At 52.1% G+C, this 21,725-nt stretch overlaps 10 protein-coding genes across 10 annotated transcripts; 5 read left to right on the top strand and 5 right to left on the bottom strand.

Moving 5' to 3' along the window:
* Positions 1-218: 218 nt before the first annotated feature.
* Positions 219-2,180, bottom strand: EDD37DRAFT_604146 (trehalose-6-phosphate hydrolase; the record flags this gene model as incomplete). Its single annotated transcript, XM_062814711.1, has 1 exon — positions 219-2,180. One exon carries the CDS (start codon positions 2,178-2,180, stop codon positions 219-221), a length of 1,962 nt encoding a protein of 653 aa, XP_062675136.1.
* Positions 2,181-3,122: 942 nt separating this feature from the next.
* Positions 3,123-5,917, bottom strand: EDD37DRAFT_645007 (molecular chaperone DnaJ; the record flags this gene model as incomplete). Its single annotated transcript, XM_062817583.1, has 2 exons — positions 3,123-5,770; positions 5,821-5,917. The coding sequence occupies 2 exons, from the start codon at positions 5,915-5,917 to the stop codon at positions 3,123-3,125; spliced, it is 2,745 nt and encodes a 914-aa protein (XP_062675135.1).
* A 433-nt stretch (positions 5,918-6,350) lies between these two features.
* Positions 6,351-8,341, bottom strand: EDD37DRAFT_41485 (histidinol-phosphate aminotransferase). The gene is made up of 2 exons (XM_062812501.1): positions 8,108-8,341; positions 6,351-8,062 (listed from the first exon to the last, which is right to left on the bottom strand). Exons 1-2 carry the CDS (start codon positions 8,191-8,193, stop codon positions 6,844-6,846), a joined length of 1,305 nt encoding a protein of 434 aa, XP_062675134.1. The 5' UTR covers positions 8,194-8,341; the 3' UTR covers positions 6,351-6,843.
* Positions 8,065-9,230, top strand: EDD37DRAFT_41363 (uncharacterized protein). The gene is made up of 2 exons (XM_062812495.1): positions 8,065-8,224; positions 8,311-9,230. Exon 2 carries the CDS (start codon positions 8,490-8,492, stop codon positions 9,162-9,164), a length of 675 nt encoding a protein of 224 aa, XP_062675133.1. The 5' UTR covers positions 8,065-8,224; positions 8,311-8,489; the 3' UTR covers positions 9,165-9,230.
* Positions 9,231-10,207: 977 nt separating this feature from the next.
* On the top strand, positions 10,208-11,218 carry EDD37DRAFT_616467 (uncharacterized protein). The gene is made up of 3 exons (XM_062815668.1): positions 10,208-10,378; positions 10,439-10,586; positions 10,641-11,218. The coding sequence occupies exons 1-3, from the start codon at positions 10,353-10,355 to the stop codon at positions 11,058-11,060; spliced, it is 594 nt and encodes a 197-aa protein (XP_062675132.1). The 5' UTR covers positions 10,208-10,352; the 3' UTR covers positions 11,061-11,218.
* Positions 11,219-14,051, bottom strand: EDD37DRAFT_616466 (DEAD box RNA helicase hela). The gene has a single exon (XM_062815667.1). It carries the CDS (start codon positions 13,737-13,739, stop codon positions 11,667-11,669), a length of 2,073 nt encoding a protein of 690 aa, XP_062675131.1. The 5' UTR covers positions 13,740-14,051; the 3' UTR covers positions 11,219-11,666.
* An 803-nt stretch (positions 14,052-14,854) lies between these two features.
* EDD37DRAFT_616464 (L-fuculose-phosphate aldolase) lies at positions 14,855-16,198 on the top strand. Its single transcript, XM_062815666.1, has one exon. It carries the CDS (start codon positions 15,171-15,173, stop codon positions 16,095-16,097), a length of 927 nt encoding a protein of 308 aa, XP_062675130.1. The 5' UTR covers positions 14,855-15,170; the 3' UTR covers positions 16,098-16,198.
* Positions 16,199-16,480: 282 nt separating this feature from the next.
* Positions 16,481-18,447, top strand: EDD37DRAFT_616461 (uncharacterized protein). The gene is made up of 3 exons (XM_062815665.1): positions 16,481-17,043; positions 17,100-17,529; positions 17,589-18,447. The coding sequence occupies exons 1-3, from the start codon at positions 16,784-16,786 to the stop codon at positions 18,123-18,125; spliced, it is 1,227 nt and encodes a 408-aa protein (XP_062675129.1). The 5' UTR covers positions 16,481-16,783; the 3' UTR covers positions 18,126-18,447.
* Positions 18,448-19,022: 575 nt separating this feature from the next.
* Positions 19,023-19,651, top strand: EDD37DRAFT_645000 (uncharacterized protein; the record flags this gene model as incomplete). Its single annotated transcript, XM_062817582.1, has 2 exons — positions 19,023-19,476; positions 19,533-19,651. The coding sequence occupies 2 exons, from the start codon at positions 19,023-19,025 to the stop codon at positions 19,649-19,651; spliced, it is 573 nt and encodes a 190-aa protein (XP_062675128.1).
* Positions 19,652-19,777: 126 nt separating this feature from the next.
* On the bottom strand, positions 19,778-21,593 carry EDD37DRAFT_616457 (baculoviral IAP repeat-containing 2/3/4). Its single transcript, XM_062815664.1, has one exon. It carries the CDS (start codon positions 21,517-21,519, stop codon positions 19,933-19,935), a length of 1,587 nt encoding a protein of 528 aa, XP_062675127.1. The 5' UTR covers positions 21,520-21,593; the 3' UTR covers positions 19,778-19,932.
* Between the last annotated feature and the right edge of the window lie 132 nt (positions 21,594-21,725).

Raw genomic sequence — 21,725 nt, 5'->3', positions numbered from 1 at the left:
CGTCAGCCCTCCATTTTGGTGTGGATATCTCTTCGATTGAATAAGGCGAGATGGTTGTGCTTGCGGACTCTTGCAGGCAAAGTCCCGTAGGGCTGATGAAGCCCTGGGAGACGTTCATGGGCTGACTCGAAGCCACGAAGGCAACACACAAAAACGGCCTCTTCTCGTCTATTATATCTACGGCTCCCTGACGCCCCCATTACAATTTGGCAGCCTCCTCAAGTCATGGCTACAATGACCTCCCAAGGCCTGAGCTTGATGCTCCACAGTCCCTCCGACTGCCTCTTGGCTTCTATGGCTCCATCTCCGTCCTCAATATAATTCCTCAACTCTTGGACCACAGCACCAGACTTCAGACCAGCAGACTCATCAATCAAGATGTCTGCCGCCTGCACTGGTACAGTCCACCAGATATCCTTAGCGGAGAAATTCGCCAACACGAGACATTTCTTCTTCGCAGCAACCTGTTCTGTGGCTGGCGAATCATCTTTCCTCACATACGCAACGACGAACGGGTGTTTCATATCCAACATTTCAAAGCCCCCATAGACGAAGATGTCCTTGTACTCCTTGCGAAGCCTCAGAATCCTGCGCCAGTAGTGGAAAGCACTATTTTCATCGGCCACCTGCGCTTCGGCATTCCACACCTTGTGATCCGGATGCACCGACATCCACGGCTTGACACTCTCAGGCGCATTGTGCGCCAGAAACCCTGCGTACGTCTTCTCATCAGGCGTCCACTGCATCGGTGTCCTGGCACAATCCCTTCCAATCAGGCGATACTGCTTCTTGAATTTCTCCTGCATCTCCTTGTCATCCGGGAATTCCTCGAGGACTTCCTTCCAGTGATTGACCACTTCAATGTCTTTATATTCCTCCAAGCCCCACGACTCGGGCACATTGATCTGGGCAAGCTCCTGGCCCTGGTACACAAACACGGTGCCGAACTGCAAGCCCATATGTGCCGCGAGCAATTTCGCCGATTTGCTGCGGTACTTGTCGGAGTCGTCGCAATATCTCGAGATGGACCGGCCTTGGTCGTGATTCTCCATAAAGGGGGCGTGCCAGCCGCCATTCTGCAACATGAACGAGTTCCACTTGGCCACCACGTGTCGCAGGTCTTTGGGGTCGAAATCCCGATGATACCATTTCGAGGGCTTGTCCGTCGCGACGTCCAGGCGCACGATGTCGAACTGGAACGCCATAGCGAGCTCGCCGCGGTCTTGACCCACTGCCTTGAGGACCTCCTTGGTGTCGTAGACTCCTGGCATTTCACCAACGCTGAAGGCGTCGTACTCCCGCAATATCGACCCGATGCCTCGAAGGTACTCGTGCAGGCGCGGGCCGCATGCATAATGCTGAAGCCCCGATTGCAGAAACCCCGGCCTGACAATTTTACCATCGGGCAGACCAGGCTCTTTAGAAATTAAGTTGATGACGTCCATGCGAAAGCCGTCGACGCCCTTGTCCAGCCAGAAGCGAATGAGGTCGTGCACCGCCTTACGGACCGCAGGGTTGTCCCAGTTCAGGTCGGGCTGCTCTGTTGCGAAAAGATGCAGGTAATACTCGCCCGTGATCTCGTCGAAGGCCCATGCCGACCCGCCGAATAAGGATTCCCAGTTATTCGGCGGAAGACGCTCACCTGTTTTGAGACAGTACCGCGGCGGGCGCCAGAAATACCAGTCTCGATACGGGTTCGTTTTCGACGAGCGCGAAGCCTGGAACCACGCGTGCTGGTCTGACGTGTGGTTTACCACGAGGTCCATGACATACTTCATCCCGCGGTCGTGTAGGCCTGCGACCAGCGCGTCGTGGTCCTCCATCGTGCCGTACAGAGGATCGATGGCGCGATAGTCGGAAATGTCATAGCCCATGTCTACCTGCGGCGACTGCAGGATCGGGCTCAGCCAGATGATGTCTACACCGAGGTGGGACAGGTAGTCGAGCTGTTGAATGATGCCGCGGATGTCGCCTTTTATTGTCCCATCGGTCTTGTCGACAGTGGAACGCGCTGACTTGAATGATGCTGGATAGATCTGGTAGACGATGCTTTCTTTCCACCATGCTCGCTGGATCGGCCGTCTGAGGGCTGTGACTTGTGATGCATTGGAGGTTGTCGAAGTGTTCGAGCCCGGTTGAGGCACCGGTCGCGAAAGTCTGGTATGCTGCCGTCTGGTCATGATTGGTGTTGGTGCAGTGAGGTGCAGTGAAGTATTATCCGGTGGAAAGCTAGGCCGAGAAAGACAGACTGAAAGGAACGTTTTCCTCACGGGGATAGAGTTTTGGTCACGGCAAGGTACTGATACGATTGAACTGACCTGAACATCAAGCCGTGGCCCAAACATGCCGTTGGCCATTACATATAGTGAGTATCTCAAGCATTTCGGGACAGCCGATCGAGTATTTCGGGTAGCCGATAATCGTCTGGGTAAGCAGCGATGTGTAGCGATACCTGCAAGGTGTACGATGGGGCCTCGCAGGACAGAACAGTGGAAGCTACATCGTATGACATGCGAACCCGGGAAAGCGACGCGCGCCCTTAGATAACGAAGCGCGAAAGGGCCAGTGAGGCGGTCAGGAAGGACACGCGAATCGACGATGTAGCAGTCGATATCAGGTACTATTGTATCTCTAATCGTCGATAATGTACCCTCCGGAGGGACCGTTGGGCGAATATTTCTCCGAGTCCAAGATAGGTAGAAACGTGTCAAATGTGGTTAAGATAGAGGGACTCGCCTACCCGATTAGGAAGACGCAGGGAGAAGGTCGGTAGGTTACTTTCCAACGGTTTTGTCGATCACCGTTGTCGCGGAAAAGCTTCCACCAACTGGCAGTATTCCCGAGTGCCCTGGTACCACTTCGAAGAACTTGGGATCATAATCATTTCGCTCATTCCGGCTCATTTGGCTCGAAAAAATTCATCAGAACACAAACATGCCAAAGAAAGACCGCTCCAGCATAATACATGGTTGCAAAGAAGTAGTCTCGAACCAGCAAAACCCACCAATCTCTGCTCAGTGCTCATAAAGCCTGCTGATGAAACCTGCTGCTTGCTGGGAAGTTGCAACATCCACCCCGGGCCCTAAGTAAACCAAATCGTACATCTCTGGCAAATGCAGTCATCAAGCTGGACGTAGCTTCTTCTTCGCAACCTCCCTAGCGCGGCCCAAATCTTCCAAACACTGCATATGGTTCTCGTTAGCATGATCCCACCACTCTCGGCACTGTGCATCGTCCTTCAACCACTGTATGTAAGCAGCATATCCTGCCTTCTGATTCCCATTTTCGTCCAACTCGTCGGCACCAGGCCCGTCACCTTGCTGACTGATCCAGGTCTGCGACATCGTTCCACACACGCGGTCCTGTCGGTTTCGGAAATGTTCAATCATTTTGGCGTTGAACGAATTCCATTCTCGCATATACACGTTCATGTTGTCCACATACTGCATAAAATTGGCCGGATCCAATCGATCTGCCGCAGGCGGTACCACCACCTTTGGCGGTTTCGGCAGATTGAGCGCTCGCAGTCTCGCCGAGGGTTTGCTGCTGCCATCAAGATTTTCCGCTGGCTTTGATTGAAATGGTAGATTCGCTGCGAGATCGTCCAGATCTTTCAGACCTGCAGCCGTAGGTGCGAAGGGCGCCTGCTGTGTAAATTCACGCAGATCAACTCCACCGTTCACGGAGCTTCGTCTGGAACCTGGTTTAGGGAATTCTGCACTACTCCGTTGACCACCGTTTGATGAATGGCCTGATTGGCCGTTGACGGGCGGTGTATCATCAACATCCATGGCGTCTTCCTCAACAACCACGTAATGATCTCTCGAGTCCACTGTAGAGGTAGAGTTTTGACTACTTCGACCAGTCTCCGGCCGAGGTGGTTGAGCTGCGGTGGTCTTGATTGTGGAAGCCCAGTCTGGCGGCAGCTTCCCTTGCTGGAAGGCGGCTGCCTTATCGCTTGATGCTTGTGCTTTGCTGTCGTCCCCGTGATTCGCTTCCGCGCTCGTTGCACTATCAGCGGACGGGGAACCCTCCTGCTCAATCCCCTTGGACATTCCTCTACCTCGGGTTGCAGGCTTGCTTCCCGTGCGGTTTAGTTTGGAGGGCGATTTGCGCATCTGAGAGTCTGAGGGACGGAAGATATCATCAGCACTCAGCTTGTCTTGCCAGTCTGCTGCTGAGAACTTCAATGGAGAAGCTGGCTCGGGACTGCCAAATGTATTAGCTCTCCTACCACGTGCGCGAAAAGATTGCAACGGGACAGTCTTTAAAAACAGAGTTTGCCCAGAACTGAAGTCATCATTCTTGTGCGTCTGAGGCCGCCGAGTCGGCGTCGACTGCGGGTAGACACTCGACGGTACTGCCCAAGAGGGAACACCATTGAAGGAGTATCCCCTCGAAGGAGCACGGCCGGACTTGGGATTTTGAGACCAGGGGTAAGAAGCCTTGCAAGGGGATGCATACTTGGGTCCGTCTGACTTTCCTCCTATTCCATGCGCACCATGCATCGGAGTCTCACCAGCAGGCGATGGCATATCAGGGAAAGGTCTGCGTAGCGGCTCTCGGGCTTCTGGAGCAGGAAAATTGTACTGACTGTGGTCGACAATTCTAGTATAATTAGTATTCGGAAATTGACCCGTTAAACCTGGATTGTTATCACTGGTAGGTTTTGTCTGTTGTGGTCTGGGTCGAGTTCGTAGGGGGGCCTTCGGCCTGTTGTTGATGTTTAGCTCTTCATCATCGCTCGACGAAGACTCGGACGAATATTCTGCATGTTTACCAGCTGGCCTCATGCCTGGACTTGCGCTTCGGTGTCGGGGAACATGCTCGAAGTGAGCATTTGGCTTGCCAAAGGGGCCGCGATCGTCCCAATGAGGATCCACCGGCGAATTTCGAACACTTGCAGAGCGATGAAGGCCCTCGCCGTGTAAATCAGTCCTCTCACCACCGACGCCGGCATATCTGGACGATGGTCTGATATCTCCAGCTGATTCATTCCTCATATGGTGATATTCCGTCGAACGCGCCTGTCGTAGAGGGCTGACAGCAGGTCTTGCTCGAGATCTTGGTGGTGAATGCATCGTATGTGCGTCATGAGGGTGCGGGTGAGAGCTTGGAGGCGGTCCACCTCGTCCTCGGACATGGGAGTAGGCTGAACGCGCAGCTGAATAATCGTCAGATCCGTAGGCGCTTGGCCCATGACCACTCCTGGTGCTTTGCGTCCTTGACAGCCCAGGAAAAGTCGTAGGTGGGACATTTGGAAGGTGCGGAGTGTCAGCAGAATGCGGCGGCTTAGGCGCCGTAGGAGCCTGACGAGGCGGCCGTGGTGGCATCTGCTGTGTAGATTGGGTAGTCCTCATGTTTGGGAAGGCACGCGCCGCTTCTGCTCTGGCATCATCGAATCTGGCTCTATCCCAGGACTGCGGCGCACCCCGAACGAAAGCATTGAACTTCTCCGCACCACGAGAGCCTTGAGATTTAGGAGTCTGTGGAGCTGTGCGCTTCTCATTCGCCTTTGGTGGAGGAGGAAACGGAAACTGTGGTGTTGTGGTTGCTGGCTTAGAAGTTGCAGCCCTAGCGAAGCCGTATGGATCAGAATAGTTGGTGGCAGAAGCAGCTGTATTCACGGCAGCTATCCTGGCTCGAGCAGCATCGTATTTAGACTTCTGAACAGGATCGCTCAAGATCTCATGGGCAGCCTGTACAGCCTGGAACTTGGGCACAACCTCGATTTCATGGCCGGGATTTCTGTCCGGGTGATATTGTTTTGCTGCGAAAGTCAGCCTCCCCATACGGCCTATCATCAACCGTCTTACGTACCCAGATATCTGAATTGCTTCTTGATGTCCTCTGTGTCGGCGGTGGGAGGTAAGTCCAGATCCGCATAGTAGTCGCGTTTCACATCCGCCTTAACCATGGTCGACGCTGAAATAAAGGTTGGAGCGTTAACAAAGCTAGGAATGTGTTTGGTCGAGTAATAACCTTCTCTTCACTTTATCTGTCATGATTTGAACAGGCAACTCGATGGGTCTTTTCAGGTGTAGGAACAGAGCACGCGAATGAGGTAGAGGTGAAAGAGTCTGAGACCCCCACTGCAAAACCCTTGAAGCGTGGGCTTGGATCTCGATCGCTGGCAGCCAATGTGTAACCAAGCTGCCGGTCAACGTAGGACACACTGCGTGGAGTGAGAGGGTGCGTATGGAGGAGTAACGACCGAGTGAGGTGTGGTAGAACGGTGATAAGATCGGGCTGTGGCTGACAATAAGTGATGATGCCTTTCGCAAAATCAGGCTACTTATTCACTCCTGCTGCGCACAATCAATGATGCGTTCGGACTCCTCGCCTATGCATATGTGTGATAGGTGTGATATTGGTAGACCCGTGAAGTAAGAACGGAGATTTTTGGCTTGTTGTTCCTGCGCAACGCTCAAAGTTGTAGCCGACGGACTAGCTGCAGATCTGCAGGGTGCATGGGATGACAGTATTGGGAGCCTCTGTTAGTATCCAGCGTTCAGAGCATGAACGGTAAATGTTTGTCTTGCGGCGCTCAGCAGACTTGTGAGTGGTTCGCAACAGCAAGAAAGAGGTGCTGGAATGATGTGCTGGCAGCGATTGACAGGCTGGTGTTTCTTTACTTCTATCGCTTTTGGGAATAACGCGAAGAGTGGGAACAACGGGACTTCACAGGGGCTTCCCCCGTCGCCTGGAAGCCTAGAAAACTGGTTCCCCCCTTGCACGCTAATAAGTAAGAAGTTAAGCACAAGGCAGCACCCGAAAGTGATCATCTGTTTGCCCATTTGACCTCTATCAAAAGTCCCCCATGACAGTTGCAGTGCACATGCATCATGATATCACCCCATTTGCTTCTTCCTCACGTTTCTCCTCTTCCTTCACCCCATTGACATTTGAGCCTCGCGTGTAGGTTTGCTGTAAAACTGACCCAAGTTCTTCTAGAAATCGGTTCACCTCTTTCTCTGTGCCCACAGTGATACGTAGACAACCCTTGCAACCATGTTCTTTACCCCGGAACCTGACCACTACCCCTCGCTGCCCCGCCATGGTTTCGTATACAGTAAGAGCCGTTGCATTGTCTGGCTGCCCACCTTTCTCCAATGGTTTGTCCAAGACCTCGACAAGCAAAAAGTTGGAATCGGTTCCTCCCCTGAACCTTCCGACACCAGGGACTTTTGGAAGATCTCGAACGAGCCTGTCCCTTTGTTCTAGGATTTTCGATCGGTTTTCTCGCATGGCTTTAAGATTCTCATCCTTCAACGCCGCCGTTGCGATGGCGCTTGTCGGACTAGAGATATTGTATGGTGCTTTCGTGTTGTTGAGCAGTGCTGCGATGTCTGGGCTGCTGAAAGCAACGCCCAACCTTATCCCAGCCAGACCGAAAGCTTTGCTTAATGTTTGCATAACGACCAAGTTCGGCCACTCGAGAACCCATTCTGCAAGGCTTGAACCTTCAGGTGAGAAGTCGATATATGCTTCGTCAACCACTACGACGCCATTCCACGTTGGGTGTTCGAGTACTTGCTGAATGTCTTTCTTGGGTATGAGCCCAGCTGTTGGATTGCCGGGCGAACAGATATACACCAATTTGATCGTTGAGTCCGAGGACAGCTTGTCCAAGATCTGCTGAGTTTGTAGTGAAAAGCCGTCATTTGGATTCAAGGGTACATGCACGATCTCAACGTCGTTGACATCTGCGCTGACCGCGTACATTCCATACGTTGGTGGACATGTCAGTATCTTGTCTTTACCAGGTGCGCAAAAGCATCGCAGCAGCGCATCAATGGCTTCGTCGGAGCCCACTCCGCAGAAAAGGTTCTCAGGTCGAAGCTGCTTCTCGGTATGAGTATGGGTGTTTCTTAATCGACAGAATCCTTCTTTCAGTTCCGCTTGATGAGGGTCTGGGTAGCGGTTCAAGCCTAGAAAGTCGACCTGTGGCGTAGAGGAAGCTGATTGTCGATAGGACCCATTCTGATCGAGTACTAATCCTGGACCGTATGCGTTTTCATTGGCATCAAGAAGGATGTTCGTGCCATCGTCCTTATAGTCACTGAGGATCGTGAGTCAGGAACATTTTTGGGGAGAGTCTTCTTACTCTCGAGCGCAGCGATATGGGTGTAGCTTCAGTATATTTGGTCGAGCGCATGTGAGTAGGTCGAAAGGGGAAGATTTGCTCGCCATTCTGTGCAGAATCCACGTCGGCAAGATCAGAGTATGTGCCTTCGAATTGTACTGTCCTTCATACCTAGAAAATTGTTGTCGATTGCGTTCTCCAGACACTGACTGTACTGTACCTAGGTTTCTCCGCACCGGACATTATCTTGCATGCGGCGCAGGCACCATGCACCTAGAAATCTTGCAGTTTCCACCCTTGACCTCTTCGCTCTCCAGCACAACACAATCCTTGCATTTGAAAGTCTTGACATCGAAGGAACGTGTACTGTATTTTCCAGGCAGCAAACGTCGAATTAGACGCCATGGCGGACCGCAAATCAGCCTACGGCACGGCCGCTGCGTCCGATACAGATTTTCGAAGAACATGGGATAGGGCAGAATATGAAGCAAAAGCCAAAAAGGAAAAGGAGGAACAGAGAGAAGAAGCAAAGGCTCGTTATGAAGCGAAACTTGAAGGCAAGAAATGGCACAAGCCTGTCGATTTCTCCGCGCTCGACGCCACGTCTGCAAGAGGCTCGCGCCTGGACGTGGCTAGCATGGTAGGCAAAAGCACCCTTGTACCCGCAACAGCCGGTGTTGGGAAGCGAGGCAGAGGAGCTGGCTTCTACTGCGAGGCATGCGACCTTACCTACAAAGACAACGTGCAATATATCGAGCATCTCAATTCGAAGCAGCATCTCGTCAACACTGGTCAATCAGGAGAGGTCAAGAGGGCCACTCTAATGGATGTGAGAGAGCGATTGGAGATGCTCAAGGAGCGTAAGAGGCAGCAAGAGGAAGAGGACAGACGGCTAGGAGAAGTTGACATCCAGGCCAGAATCAAGAAGGCTGAAGAACTTGATGCCGCCGAGAGAGAAGAGAAGAGGCGGAAACGAAATGAGAAGCGGCGGAAGGGCGGAGCGGACGGTATCAAGAAAGAGGATGACTGGGTCAACAGACTGGGCATTATCGGAGGACAGCAAGCAACGCCATCATGAACAACGATACCGTCAGATGAATAACTTGGATCAGATTTCAGGTATCAAGGGACTCACGCGCGTATGTCGGCCTCACCCTTTCTGCAAGTCCGCGGTGCAACAGAATTGTCGCATTACACTAGCCGGGTCCGTCAGCACTCTGAGGAATCTCCTGCTCTGCCAGAGATGGATCGACTCTGGAGAATGGTCACGCCGGCCCTCTCTCTTAGAACGGTACGAGTCCTCCTGCGGCAAAGATGGAGAGGCGTATTCTCACATCGCATAACTATTGTGGATGTTGTTGGGAATGGGCACTGTACTAGAGCACAGCCTCCACAATCAATATGGCCTATGAAATGCCATACTACCCAGACAGGGACAGCGTCCTGCCGCTCAAGGGCAGAAGATGAGACTATTGTCAGAGCAATGAAAGTGGACATTAAGATTGTGTGGCCAAGTCAAGTACGTCCATTGAGGCGACAGCCATCCAGACAGAAGGTGTACCATTTCTTTGCTGGCTGCCATCATTACCTGTAGTTGGCTTCGAAGTCCTTCAATACAATACTGGTAACGGAGATCAGTCACCGATCGATCTCGTTTCCTTTTTTTGCCAAGTCAGATATCAAGATGGTTGACGTCATTGGCTGGAACCAAACCTCTTCCTCTGCGAGCCTCGCGCATCAGGTCGACGACAACATCTTTTTACGAACACTTCTTGGTCAAGCGTTCCGATGGCAACTGCGTTTCTAGAAGGTGTCCTCCAGTTTGAAACGCCGTTATGTATTACAAGAGCAGGAAATAGAAAGCCTCCATGCTCACACCACCACAGGCGATCTCAAGTCCAACCATTGCATCATTGACACATCTCCCGCTTATACTTCAACTCAAGTCATGCGTGCCCCTCCACCATTTTGGAGAAATGTTTATTAGTGTGTGCCTTTGACAGTATTCACTCGCGATCGTGAATTGTGTTTCCCCTCATTTTTTAGTGCAAATTTGCGTGGTGATGCAGGTACTAGGTGACTTTGTGCTCGATCACCATCCTCCCACATGACGTACTTCGGGTCGTGCTTGTCTGCCGTTGCGTGACTTATATCCTCCACCACTTCTCGCTTTGCTTTCAATCCTCAATTCATTCACCCATAAACAGACCTTTGTCTATATTTCGTCCACTCAATTCCAGAAACAACTTCGACAAAACCACCCAAGATGACTTCTTCACAGCCCGCTGACCCGTACGTGCGCCTCGGGTCACCCCCAGGTCAGAAATGAACAGGCGCTGACATCAAGTACAGATACACGGCCAAGAACTCCGAGGATCCCAGCCTTGAGATCAAGGTCAATGACTTGAACACCTTCATCAAGGGCCAGAAGTTCGGCATGTTCACAACCGTTGCCCAATCCGGCATCCTCGCCTCACGATGCATGGCTCTAGCAGCTCAGGTAACGCTCTTTTCCCCAGCTACTCAAAAGCTTCCCAACTGACTCTGTCTGCAGGAAAACGACATTGACCTGCTCTTCCACACCAACACCGAATCTGGAAAGACCGACGATATCGAGAACGATAGCCACGTAAACGTCGCCTTCCTCTCCTCCGACGGCTCATGGGCCAGCATTTCTGGCAAGGCCAACGTCATCACTGACCGATCCGTCGTCAAGAAATACTACACCCCAACCTTGAAGACCTGGGTCGGTGACCTCGGCGATGGCACGCACGATGGCAGCGAGAACGACCCCCGTATTGGCGTGATCAAAGTCAAGGCCACCACCGTGACATACGCCGTTGCCCAAGGCAACTTCATCAGCAGAGGTGTTGAGATGGTCCAGGGTGTCATCACAGGCGAGGCAGCCAAAGTGAACCAGATTCGAGGTATCAGCGAGCAGGAGCTTGATCAGTGGAGATCAAGACATGCATAAATGTCAAATCAAGAATATGAGAGAAGCAGGCTCCATATACCCGCTATGCCTATCAGAATGAGATAGGTCACGATTAGCATGACAATAAGCACGCGAGAGCCTCATAAAATATTGTACAGCAGAGATCTGATGTTCATGATTTCCAATTAGAGGAGATTCTTCCCTTCTAAACTCCCTTTCCCTCGCTTTTCAATCTAGAACTCCTCCACGCCATTATATAACATACATGAGTTCTCAAACCGTAACAAAAGTTGATGGTCAGACACAAGACTGAAGAAGGTGCTCAATATACAGTATCCTACACGTGGCGTAACATATGATGCCAGCCACTGTTTCGTCCTCGTGATTGCCGTGCATAAATTTTCCCTCAATCCTGAGGATGGGTGCCATAGAGGTTTTCAAGAACCGCAACTTTCGTACGGGGAAGTCCAAGGACAATAGTAGAAAGGTCTGATTGAGTGGAAGGGCTGCATCCAGAGCCAGCGACTGACCTCGTAAGAACCTGCTGCATGATGAATCCGATGTTCTCCACAGCAATCAGGGCTCGTCTTTGTGAGCATCTTCGTGGTCGCGGTACCCTGTCAGACCATAACGAAATGAATCCGCTTAGAAGCGCGAACCTCGATCTCCGCGATCTCCTCGGTCTCCTCGGTCTGAGAAGCCGCCGCGTCGCTCACCAAAGCTGTTGCCGCTGCCGCCGCCGCGAGAGTCTCTGCCGCCAAACGAACCTCTCGACTCTCTGCCGCCAAAAGAGCCTCTTGACTCTCTTCCGCCGAAACTACCCCTGCCGCCGCTGGAGGATTGGCCAAAAGGATCGTTCTCATCGAAGTTGTCTCTCCGCGATGATGTACGACGGTCGCCGCCGCGTCCTCGAGGCGGAAAGTCATCTTCGGTGCCAGCGCGAGTTTCGATATTCCTCACACCGCCAAAGCCCATCTTGGAAACCCATTGGGTTGTCAGGTGTGGTGGACGTTCCAGGCCCCAACCGAACTTGGACAAGTCGTTCGCCATATCCACGATTTGCTGCTTCGATCTGCTAACGCGGCTCTGAACCATGCCGCTCAACAGCGTAGCGTAAGTCTTGGCCTTATCAGCCATGGATGTGGCCTTGACACCCATCTCGACGAATCTCATAATCTTGCCGGTCTCGGCGGAGAGTTGCGACGGCTGCGTCATGTCAAGTTGGGCCGTCTCTAGACTGGTGTTCTGATTGATGTTCTGTGCGTGGATTTCGTTGACGAGGTGTCGGAATGCATTGCGCTCGTCATCTTGCAACAAAAGCCATCCTTGTCCGGGCTTGCCTGCACGCCCGGTACGGCCAAGTCGATGAACGTAGTCTTCCGTATCTCTTGGGAGGCCAACTTGAATGACATGGGTAACATTTGGGAAATCCATACCCCTAGCGGCGACATCGGAGGCGACCATGATGGCTGACTCCGAGTTACGGAATTCTTTCGTATTTCGTTCTCGGAGGGCCTGGGTCAATTGCGAGGACATTTCGACAACCTTGCATGGATCGAGTGGATGAGGGGCGAAGAAGCCGCCTCTTTGACCGGGTTCGCGGAGGTTTCTCAAAATCTCGTATGCTAGTCGGACTTCATTGATCGAAGGATAGAATATGATGGCTTTGAACGGAGGATTATTAGCTGGGTCATCCTGGTTGGCCTTAATGTGCTTGTAGGCGAGTTCGGCTATGGCAGGAATCTGGTTTTGAAGGCCGGGCAAAAAGACAACGTTCTGGGGCACCGTTTCGTGAGTGGCAGCATCGGCAGGGTCAACAGTTCGGACAAATTTAAAGTCCGGTCTCATGCTCTGTTTGACGAGTGAAACCACACTTCTAGGCATCGTGGCGGAGAACATGAGTGTTTGTCGGTTGCCGGTCTCCGGTGAAGGCATGTAGCTCTGGATTTCAGCGATGGTCTCTGAGAAGCCAATATTCAAGAGACGGTCTGCTTCGTCGAGCACAAAGGTCTGACAGTTGTCCAGGGTGAGGCCACTGTACTTGTCTGACAGGAGATCATTCACACGGCCGGGTGTACCGACCAAGATATGGCATCCCATACGTTGCATCAACTTCAGGTGATATGACTTTTGTGTTCCGCCGACTGCCGTTTGCACTTGTAATCTGGTTCCGTGTACAAGTTTCCTGGCTTCTTCGGCGATCTGCTCGGCCAGCTCTCGGGTTGGGGAGATGATCAACGCTCTTGTGTCACTGATGTGTGGTCTTTTGGATTCAATAGCAGGGTCTTTGAGCATGCGCTGCACGATCGGCATGAGAAATGCTAGGGTTTTGCCGGTACCGGTACGAGCCTGAGCAACCACATCGGTACCGTCTAGACACTCATTGATTGTCATTCGCTGGACATCGGTCATGGTCTCGATCTCCCTCCTCTTCAGATTGTTGATGATTCTTTGATCCACAATGCCGTTCTCGCCCAGCTGTGAAAAAGTGGTGTATTCGCGCTGGACATGGGAAATGTCCTCAGCGCCCAAATCTGCAGCAACGGCATTTTGTCGAAGCTGAGATAACGAACTGAACTGGCTGATGCGGATCGGTCTGAATGAAGCGCTGGGAACAGCAGGAAACGAGGTTCTTGTGAGGGTAGAGGATGTCAATGGTGCATGAAAGGATCGGAGGACTCTGATGGCGAGACGCCCCTGCCGGGCTGCGCCGTACATGTTCGGGCCGTGAGAAAATGAATGATGGACAAGGTGAAGTGTTGAAAGACTTTACAACCCTGTACAGTGATATAAAGAAAAGGGAGTGAATAAGGAGATGCAGGAATGATCAACTGCAACATCAATTGAAAGATAGTTAGTTATCTGTAAAGCGGTCGCGTTACCTGAATCCAAAATTTCTGGGAGAACAAAAAGTCTCGAATGATTCGGGTCCCACTTACGATGAATCAAGCCAATCATGGGCTTTGAGATAGGAGGCTAGACCAATTTGGTAACATACGCGGAATTCGATAAGATAAGACTCGAAACAATGGACGAAATGCTTCTAGGAGCCACACCGATTGATTAATATGCACGCTGCTTATGGCCTCATGAACATAAATAATCTGATGAACCTCCTACTGATACAGGAAACGTTCTCTCCTTTTTAGTCCTGCAGCCATGCGATTCTCTGGTAAGTGCACTTGTTCTCCCACCCCTTCTGACCGGCGACAAACAGAGGTAGGTTTGGTCTTACCACCTTGGAACACCCTGCTACCACCAACTACGGCAGACATCTATCTTGGCTGCACATGGTTTCGTACTCGGACTGCCGAAGCATTGACTCGACACTTGCTGCCAAGCTCGCGCTTACTTGTGAGCATGTCAGCGAGAACAAAGCATAAGATGTCCGGAAACCAGTGTGCACAGACGGTATCCAACCCCTTCAAGAGTGTGCGCACTGCCACGCTGCCAGGGTATTCGCATCAATCTTGATACTGTGTCAACGGATTGTGTCTCGGTGGCGTCCATCAATGTGTCCAACCGAATGCTATCCATCTGGCCGACCTACTGTGGCAATGAGGCTGCTTCCAAAGATCATCACCTACTCGCATGCACGGTGGGATTGGAGTTGCTTGAGTCTTACTGATTGATGTTGATCCGCAAAAGCCGGCACTGCATTGCGGACGTTGACAGCGATTGAACGTTAATCGCAAGAGATTTCATTCGCCCAACAGAGCGGCTTTGATCGGTACATATCCGACCGGCGTTAAAAAACCACGAAGGGCGCATTGGTCAATCGATTTGACAACCCCCGCATTTCTGTTCTACGGCAAGAACGGCTAAAGGCGACACTCTTGATTCGAGACTCAAGCTATCTACAGAATTGCGGCAACTTGCGACAGCACAAGGTTGGCACACTATTGGACAGTGCGTCGATGATGTTCAATTCGCGTGGGGCACAAGCTGTGAACTCCGAGGCTCCAACAGGAAGCCCACCATTATTATCTTCGCCACTGCCGCACATCCCCTCGACCCTTTCCCCAGCACTGTTATCGAATTTATATCGCTGCCGCATCTCGTCCGGTCTCACATTCTCTTTGCCCAGCCATATTCAACCGCAGATAACCATCTCCAGGCACACTCCTGCTTTTCTATCTGACCACCACAATGGCACCACCCACAGCAACCTACACGGAAACGGACACCGATCCCTACTCCCACACTCCAAGCGAGGGATTTGACACCCCAGACGCTCAACCAAAAGGCACTGCGCCCAACGAGCCTGGTCTAAGCCAGGGCGCCGCTAAAGTCCAACTCCAGAAGTTCCCCAGCCCACCAAGATTCACAGACAAATACGAGGAAAGAGAATACCTCAAAGGCCGCCTGGCGCTGGCATTCAGATTATTTGGCAAATATGGCTACGACGAGGGTGTCGCTGGCCACATCACATTGCGCGATCCTGTTGACCCAACAACCTTCTGGGTGAACCCCTTTGGCCTTGCATTCACTGAGATAAAGAAGTCCGACCTGATTTTGGTCGACCACGACGGTAAGGTCATTGACGGAGGACCAAACCGCCTCCTCAACACAGCCGCATATATGATCCACGCTGCCATCCACAAGGCTCGTCCAGACGTTCTCTGCGCCGCCCACTCGCACAGTATCTATGGCCGCACATTCTGTACCCTTGGCCGGGGTATCGATATCACAACGCAGGACAGCTGCGCGTTCTACAACGACTTGGCCGTATACAGACAATTCAAGGGTATCGTGCTAGCCAAGGAAGAGGGCGAGAACATTGCAAAAGCGATTGGCCCCAAGAAGGCTTGTCTTCTCCAGAACCACGGTCTTTTGACGTGCGGTCAAACCATTGAGGCCACCGTATTCTGGTTCGTCAGTCTCGAGAAATGCTGCCACACACAACTCATGGCTGATGCGGCATGCGCTGGTCGGGGCGGAGAAACAGTCAAGATCGACGAGGAGGATGCCCAATTCACATACAAGAGCGTTGGCACGCCCAGAGCCGGCTGGTTCAGCGCCAAACCCATGTTCGATGTCATGGCTAAGGAATGCCACGATGAGTATCTGCTATAAGCAGCTTCGATGTGGTGGATGTGACGATATACATGATGAACATAGGGGGAGAATTTGTGTAGTTATCTTGAATGAACAAAATTGTCGTTATATTTCCAAAATATGTTTCATCAGTGGCTTGTACCTTCAGACGGCGTCCATCAATCGAGCTCCAGACATTCAACAGCCAGCATTGTCATTTGGCGACCTCTAAGAGAGTCCCCATCATGCTCATGTACCTGGTGTTCTAGACAGGTCCGACAAAAGCTATTTGCTCCATTCATGAACCTTACTTGGTAAAGGTCTCGCGCGAAATACTGAGTATGGGTTGAAAGGTGGGGCGATGGGAGTACCATAGTACGAGTACGACCTACCTACAAAGATTATTGACTTCGAAGCTTCAAGCCGTCGTGTCAGGCCAGACGGCTCGACAAGCTAGTGACGTGCGCGTGCGCGGGACAGCACCGCATACCTATAAGCAACATGACTTGACACTCAATGCCACATATAAGAGCATAGGTGACCGCCTGCTGTCGTCAAAACAACGCCTTCTCGATCAACAAAGGTCAGGAAGCGCACCGGATTGAGAAAAATTGTTGCCCTGCTGCCCACGCCATACAGCTATCGCAGCTGTCCTACATGAACTTCATGGAAGCTATCTGAAGTGAAGTTTTCGAGATTTTTGTCATTAGTTTGATCAAGACACGATGCCTTCAACACTCCAAGTCCTGTCCGTCCTGTTCGCCGCGGGCGCAGGTCTATACCAATTTCTGTTACGCGATGTCATATTCACCACAGTTGGAGTAGGCAGGACGGTGCTCCCGATCTCTTCATTCCCGTACCATTGCCAGCGTATAACAGGAGACCCCAATCTTCAAGCATGTGAGGATATGTGGCTCGATGAGAAGTCGAGGACGCTATATCTCGCGTGCTCAGATCCTGTGGCCCGGCGGGATTGGATGCCAAAGTACGAGCATCCTGAGCTTCTCCTCTTTAAGGACATGTCGCTGACGGTCTCCATAGCATCCACCGTATGAATGCGTCGGGAAGAGCTCTGAACGACCACATTGTCGCCATGGACATCGACAGCCCGAGCAGTGAAGGAGGGTATACTTACCGGGTGCTCGAGACGCCAGATTTCTCCGGGGTTCATGGTGACGGTCGCATCCATGTCGTGGGCATGACGGGTTCGGTTTCCGAAGATGGAGAGAATCAATTGTGGTTGATCAACGCTCGACCTTCGGTTGATCCTACCACTGGACAATTGCTGGACAACGCCGTCGTTGGAGGAAATTCAACGATCGAGCTTTTCACGACAGCGCCCGGCTCGGGAATCGCGAGACATGTCAAGACATTTGCCGATCCTCAGATAACCACGCCGAATAACGTGGCGGTCACTAAGGATGGGGCTTTCTTCTTCACGAATGATCACGGACCGCACAAGGTTGGCTTGGTAAGTGATGGCAAAATCCGTCATGAATATTTAACAGCCTGTGGCTGACCTTGTCACAGTTGCATCATCTCTCGCCCGTGCTGGCAACAGGTGACGCCTCCTATTGCTCGGCGGCAGGCGAATGCAAGCAAATTGCGAAAGGTTTCAGATTCCCCAATGGGCTTCACTTGGGGAGTGATGGGCTGCTTTACATCCCCAGTGCAGCGATGAGAGGGATTGACATCTTCAAGCCTGCTGCCGATGGATCAGTCGAAAACGTGCATCATATCCACCTCGACTATCCCATCGATAATCTGTCCGAGGATGCGAACGGAGATATCTTCGCAGCGGCTATGCCCAAGGGTCTCGCAACGCTCGCAGCATTCGAAGATCCAATGAACGGGCCGATTCCGCCGGCGACTGTCTGGCGTGTGAGGAGGGTGAATCGAGAAGTCGAAGACAAGTACGAATATGAGCTGTTCAAGGTCATTGAAGATGCTGCTGGGGAGAAGTTGCCTGGGGCCACCACGGTCATACACGACTCCTCGACTGGCAGATTGTTCTTGAGCGGTGTTGTCTCTCCATTCATCACTGTCTGTCAGAAGAAGATCATCTGAGGTGCCTAAGCTCCTCAAGGGGGAATGGAATCTCGCCACACTCGAAAGATATGGTCTTGACCCAATTGAAGTCTGCACAGTAGAATGCCCTGGAGGTTCCCATTGTCCCATAAGTCTCGAAGCCTCACCTTTCCTACGACTGTTGTCGTCGTTCACTGTCGACGTCATACCCATAACATGGTAAGAAGCAGCAACGGAGAGTCGGTAACTGTTCACCGAAGTTCCGTCGGTTAGAGCCAATCACGTTTGCTTGCGCCCCCTGTTCGTCGATCGACCTCCACAGCGGACCCCTGAATATCTCTTCTTTCTTTTCAAAACACAGACGAACAGACACACCCCTCGCCGGAGGCCTGACCATCTCTGACTCTCGTCTAGCCTATGAAGCCTGATTTCGGGCACCGACAGACCCAACTGCGTCACCTGTGAACCCTTTGTGAGTATGTCGTTCACTAGACTTTTCCTCCAGGGACTGAATCATGGGCCACTCCAGGATCTGACCACAGCGTCCGGTATTCAACGATGCTCAACTTGGCAAGCCACTCTCGTAACGGGCCAAACACTATGCGGGGCTTCCCAAGCATGTATTCGTCCTCTCTAGACTGACCAAGAGTCCTCCAAGCACGTTGCACAGATAAAAGGATTCCGGGCTGACCACCAGACCTCCCTCGTATTTCTATCTGCATTACTACCTCGTTAAGACCAGACTGTAGGAATCTCGACCTCACTTCCGACCCAGAAACCTTCAGGCCCTCCATTGAGTCACGTATAACCATCCGGCCGCGCAGTCTCCATCCTCCATTCCATACACATTGAACCTGTTTCCAAAGGCATACTCCATAGGTACTCTTATAACCCATCGTCTGTGTCCACCACAAGATAGTCATCCGCAACGTCAAGATGTCTCGCGGCGCCCCTCCTCCTCCCACAATCACTATCAACGCATCATCAGCCCCAACTCCAGCCACGACCATATCCTCGACACCAGTGGCAGCCGTCGCCGCTACACCGCGAGAAAAGGCCCAGAAACTAGTACTGGTCAAGACCTGCTATCTCTGCGACGAGCAGAATCCCGGCGACTTCTCGCCCACGACCAAGTTCCTCGAGGCCTGCCTCCTATGCTCGAGATGGTTTTGCCCGATCCACAAGTCCGAGACGTGGGATCAAGTATGCAACATCAATCACGCGAGCTACTACCATGACTGCTTGGTCAAGGCTCAGAAAGAGTTGGGAGACCAAGGAAAAGGAGGCGAAGACAAGCGTTCAGTCGCCGAGATGCTGATCAATGAGGGCATATATCCGAGTTTAGGAGAACGGGAAAAGGCCATCTTCTCGACGAGTCCTGTTACTGATGGTAAGTTTCGACGGCAAAGCAGGTCTGTCACGAGTCACGGGCTAACGTTCACGCAGACAAGATCCAGGAACTCGAACAGTATCGCAGCCTTGATGCGGCTCTGGAAGGCACGACCAAGACAGGCGGGCAGACGGTTGAAGAGCGGGATGTTGTGGGAGCTGACATTGCTGTGTGAGGACCGAGCATGAAATTGTAGGATACCATTAGGAATGATATCTCAGGGATACTGGCTATAGCCACTGCATGAAGCCCAGCAACGTATGAAGCAATTTGAAAAATGACAGAGTTGTCATGTACCAGATCTACCTTCCACGCCTAGATGCAAAGCTAGTACTGTCCGTGATGAACTGCAGAACCCCAACAACGCCATACTCGCTTATGATCCAATCAGAAGTTCAAGTCGTACAGCGCTATAACCCCTCAACATTGTATGACCATGAAAGTGAACACTGTTTCCTATACACAAGGCATTTGGGCCAGCACGCCCATTGCCCTCTGGCCTTCTCGCTCGAAGATGCCGACAACGCGCTCCGCTTCCGCTCGTAGACTGGCTTCGGCTTGTCCTGCAACATACCCAATCCAGTCCTGTACCGGCATAGCTTTCTCCTCGTTTGACAACGTCCCACCCGTAAGGCCGAGGAGATCAGCGGGCTGAGGCGTCGTAGGTTGGAAAAGAAGCTCAATGTCCGCAGATTCCCAAGTGGGCATAGGCTCGCCTGGTGATGATGCCGCAAGTGGAACTTTTTGAGTTGACATTGGCGCGCGGGCAGACCCCGGCCGGCTGCTTGGAGGAGCGTTTTCAATGTCTGATGGAGGTGAAGGACTTGTTGGAACAGGGGACTCGGCGGCTGGATGAGATCTGGTGGCTGTTCTGGGGGTGGTCGCTGGTCTGGAGGTGGCTTTTGATCGCGTGGAGGAAGGCGGCGCGCGTGTCTTCATAGGTGTAGGTGATGGGTGTGGTGGTGCTCCCAGAGGACTTAGTCGGAGGATCTCCTTCATTATGCTGGGACTGTTGGCAATGGGCGGGTATGTGATGTCGGCTGGCGGACTAGGTGCCGGACTAGGCAGGGCTTGCGGTATTGATGAGGGTATAGGTGCAGCCACTGTCTGCTGCGTTGGTGTTTCTTCGGCATCGGCCTCTATCGTCTCCTCGGGCGTAGCTTCGGGCTCAGCTTCGGCGTCTCCTTTCTTTGATCTGGTTGACTTCGTGGTTTTGGCTCGTTTCGATTTGGTAGTTTTGGCTTTTCCTCCAGCACCTTTTCGCTTTCCTTTTGTGGTAGATGCTGCTGACATTGTTGACATGACAGACGTTGTGCTTGTATCTATCGACTCATCTAGGTCGGGAATATCTGTGATGCTGGTTGCTTCTGAGAGCATGGTCGCATTTTGTGACTGTGTGGATAACCGTGATGAAGCCCTGGATGTGTTGGACGCTCTCGATGCACGGCCTTTCTTCGCCTTGGGTCTCTTTGATGGTGCAGTGGTACCAGCGAAGTGGAAGAATGGACATGCAGGAGACCTGCGATAGTGCTCGTCGAAGGGGTTGTCCTTTGGTTCCCAGCCGTCGAGTGACAGCTTGCAATGGGCACAGCTCACATAATCTTCGGAGTCTGGTGTTGGTGCATAATACCAGCCTGCTTCCACCATGTTTCTGATTTTACACGTCCAGCCTCGTTTCCCTTCATGAGGCCATCCGATTGAGAATGTGTCTGTACGCGCCTGCGCGAAATGTTGTCCTGTCGGATCTTCCATCGCATCGACGTCTATACTACCATTTTGCACCGCATCCATCAGGATCACCCACCCACAGTCGCTTGCATGTTTCAAGTGCTCTTGCACTGGGTCATCATCTGGCTCCCATCCATTAAGAGATCTCTGGCATAGGTAGCATTCGGTGTTATCGTTGCTTTCTTTTGAAGGCTTGTAATAGAAGCCTGCTCTGGCCAATTCTTCGGGGGTGGGTGTTTTGTGAGGCCATCCTAGTTTTGAGCGTTTCGAAGGAGGCTCGAAGGTCGCCAGACGCGACTCATACGTTGAGCCCATTGTTGCACCTTTCCCAAGCGCGAATCCTCGTCAGCGTGGTGGGATGTCAGTCGATCGATGGCTGTGGTTTAAAGCACAAACGAACCGCGCATTCGGGAAAGTGACAACAAACAAATGGCTGACATAAGCAGTTGATTTGCAAGGGGCCAATGACGCAAGTGCTCGGGGATGAGGTGCTACAACGAATCCATTTATGCCCAATAATG

Source organism: Exophiala viscosa (genome assembly GCF_022695815.1).
Source record: "Exophiala viscosa unplaced genomic scaffold EDD37scaffold_1, whole genome shotgun sequence".
Classification (NCBI taxonomy): Eukaryota; Fungi; Ascomycota; class Eurotiomycetes; order Chaetothyriales; family Herpotrichiellaceae; genus Exophiala; species Exophiala viscosa.
This window is presented reverse-complemented; position numbering and strand designations above follow the sequence as displayed.